The sequence below is a fragment of the Cucumis sativus genome, chromosome 1 (genome assembly GCF_000004075.3).
Source record: "Cucumis sativus cultivar 9930 chromosome 1, Cucumber_9930_V3, whole genome shotgun sequence".
Lineage (NCBI taxonomy): Eukaryota > Viridiplantae > Streptophyta > Magnoliopsida > Cucurbitales > Cucurbitaceae > Cucumis > Cucumis sativus.
Window position 1 is genome coordinate 14970014 of NC_026655.2, and position 3316 is coordinate 14973329.

General features: G+C 35.3%; 1 protein-coding gene across 1 annotated transcript; it reads right to left on the reverse strand.

Moving 5' to 3' along the window:
- LOC101222911 lies at nucleotides 1-2881 on the reverse strand. Its single transcript, XM_004150459.3, has 4 exons — nucleotides 2508-2881; nucleotides 1855-1898; nucleotides 1509-1701; nucleotides 1-816 (listed from the first exon to the last, which is right to left on the reverse strand). The coding sequence occupies exons 1-4, from the start codon at nucleotides 2566-2568 to the stop codon at nucleotides 500-502; spliced, it is 615 nt and encodes a 204-aa protein (XP_004150507.1). The 5' UTR covers nucleotides 2569-2881; the 3' UTR covers nucleotides 1-499.
- Nucleotides 2882-3316: the final 435 nt, after the last annotated feature.

Sequence of the window (3316 nt, forward strand, 5' to 3'; positions counted from 1 at the left end):
TCAAACAAACACAACCTTTGAAATAGATTACTCATTACCATCATTTTTTCTACAAGGAAAACACAAAAATCTACTTCCATTATAACTTTGCTAACATCGATACTTTCTAAAATATACTATTTTAGACATTGATATAAAAAGTACAAAATACCATGAAGATGTCTCGACTAAAATCCTCTGCTGCTATGCAAGATAACAATGTTTCCATAAGGTACCAAAGGACTTCCATATGTCAATCTAGCTCTACACAAAAAGAAATCTAAGGAGGGCAAATCCTTGTTACCTTTCGACCCATTATCGCTATTTTCTGAATGGTTGTGATTCAAAGTTACTATTTTCTGTTTCTAAATCACAGCCATCCAGAGAAAACAGTGATTGATTAGTTTGGAAAATCAATCGAGGATGCAAAAACTCCACTTTTTGATATGCCCATTCAAGTCAGAACCAAGTTCTCTATTTCCTATGTTGGTGCTATGTGATAACATATGTACAACTCCACTCATTCTTGTTCTCCTCTTTTTGAATCATCGACTTCAGGAGGCGGTTTTGTGCACAATGGACAAGGTGGGTCGCTTCTATCTTCCACACTTGACCTGTTCTCCAGACATTCTGCATGATAGACATGGCCACAAACTAAAACCGCAGCAACGGGAAGTTCACTAGAAGAAAGTGTGTTCCCTAGAAAGCAAAGCTTTCGTCTCATCAGCTTCTGGCAAATACCACATATCATTCTCATTACATGAGATGAAAAAGCATCCTTCCCCAAGGAATTGTACCTTATCCTTTCTGGCTCCCTAAAGGTGCTCTCAATGCTCTCTAAAATTGAAGCAAAAATTTAGTTAATACAGAAGAACAACATTATCAATGTAGAAGAAGCAACTATCTTCACCCACTGGAGCGAGAGCTTCAAATGGTGTGGGATGACAGGCTAATATATTGTTATATACTTCATCTTCATTAATCATTTTGTAGATGATCATTAGGATTTAATTTGGCTCAGGTCTCTAATACCTAAGATGTGTTTATTTAGGACGTCTTCCTTCATAAAATAAGTGTTTCGTGCCAAACAATTGACTGTTCTTTATTCAAAATTCAAGAACCAAAATCACCAAAACTACAAATAAATGAGAGAAAAAAACAGGCAACTGATATCTAATATATTTACATAAAAAAGAATGTGAATTGCCCATGTGGAATGATTTTCTAAATGCTTAAAAGCACATTTTTTATAAGTCACAAGTCACTCCAAACACAGTCAAAACATATTTGAAAGCAAGGTGTCTGATCATCCAACTAGAAGAAACGTTGAAATTTAATTAACTTGAGATGTGGTGTACATTTACATAACACCTATGTCTAGCATTATTTAGGTTTTCAGGTCTTCTCATCTGATTAGAGAGAGGCACATAATAATATATAGGGTATGAATTTTCAAATATCTTTATAACATTTAAAGAACAAGTACTTAGCATGCCATCGTGAGAAGTACTCTCATTCAAAAAGGGTACCTATACGGTCTGGAAACTCTGAGTTGTAATGAGCAGCAAATTTAAAAGCGGGTCGTTCCTCAAGGACAGTTCTGACTCGGTTTTCACGGGACGCAGATGCATTTGCTTGACTGGTTGAACCTCGCCAACAATATTGATGGCTATGGTGATGACGTGAACGTTTCATGAATATTGGACGGGCAAGACTCGTATCCTGTTGATTCAATGCAGTGTAAGTTTAATAGAATGTGGTCCACTAGCAGGAAAAAGAAAGAAAAAAAAAAAACTGACTTCAATGCTCTCTACTAAGGGAAAACATTAAAATATTCTTTTGTCTACTCACTTAAGCAAACAAAAGAGTACAGACCTCTTCCGACCGCACATCCGTCTGATTAGAAAAAGGAACCATACCTACAACATACATACAAATCATGTTACATTTCATTATTCAAAATAAAGGATAATTGGAATTCCATCAACCCCACCTTGTGAAACCCCAACTACAAAACATACATAGAGTTCACTTAATTATCAGTTGTAAAGCGTAAAATTAACTCAACCCCACCTTGATATCTAGAACAACACATCTTGATCTTGATATAATCAAATGAAACACAACCCAAATGCATCCAGCCAAAGCTCATACCAAAAGGTAATGAAGTAGCCAAATGACTTAGATTAGTCATCAAACTACATCTCTAAATCAGAATGCATCCTTAAAGAGGCCCAAACCAACCCCAATATTACTTAAAAAGGGAAAGAAAAACTACCCTTCATTCTTTATTTCCCCCAGCCATCCAAAATTTTCATTCTTCAAAAGAAATCCAAAAATGCCAATTACTTAGAAAACCCATACACCCCATTGATTCTCAAAGCTCAAGAAAAATAAGATTCGCCGTATCGAGAGACACCCCACACAAGAAAAACCGTGTACGTATACAAATGAATCGTCCCTTTGAGACATTTTATCAAATAGAAAGCGGGCATGATTATATGATCGGAGAAAGAAAGAGCATATACCGGAGAGATGAAGAGGAGGATCGTGGTGGGTCTGATCAGAGCCTCGCTTGCGCTTCCCCATAGTAATTAAGATTGTAAATGAAGCGAAGAGAGTGATGATTGATATAATTTGGAGGTTAAATTTAGGCGATGATGCTTTGAAATGGATTGAAAGAATGGTTTCTTTGTTTTGTTTGGGGCCTTTTGGGAGCAGAAACAGAAAGGTGGATTTGATATAATTGTAATTGCTGGGGATTTACGGTTCAAGAAAATGAGTAAAGAAGAGATGAACAATTGATTTGTTGTATGTATGATTTATTCGACTTCTTCTAACCCTCTTCCTCTTCCTTTCATATTATTCCCTTTTCCTTTTTGACCGATGCCCTTCCTAAATCGAAATCCCAATTACTTTTGTTCTTTCTTTTTCTTTCTTTTTTCTCTTTTTTATTTTTTTTATTTTTTTATTTTAAAAAAAATATATAATTCTCTCTCAACAACACTAGTTGGTTCAGTCAAACACTCCGTCAGTAGTGATTATGAGCGACACGATACATGTAGATGCACGGCTTAATAGCCAAAATTAACAGACACCATAGTCTGAAACATGTAACAATCATTGTAAAGGTCCATAAGCATGTAATCATGTAATTTATAAAACATGTATAACGTTACATAACATTAGCTAACAACTATGTACTTTACCCACCACAAATGTTCAATAAATACATGCTGACTCTTAAATTTAGTGTCAAAGTTTCAATAGTAGAATCTCTCATCGGAGAGATTAGCTAAAAATCATTCCTTAGGTGATAGTAAAAATTTTACTATTG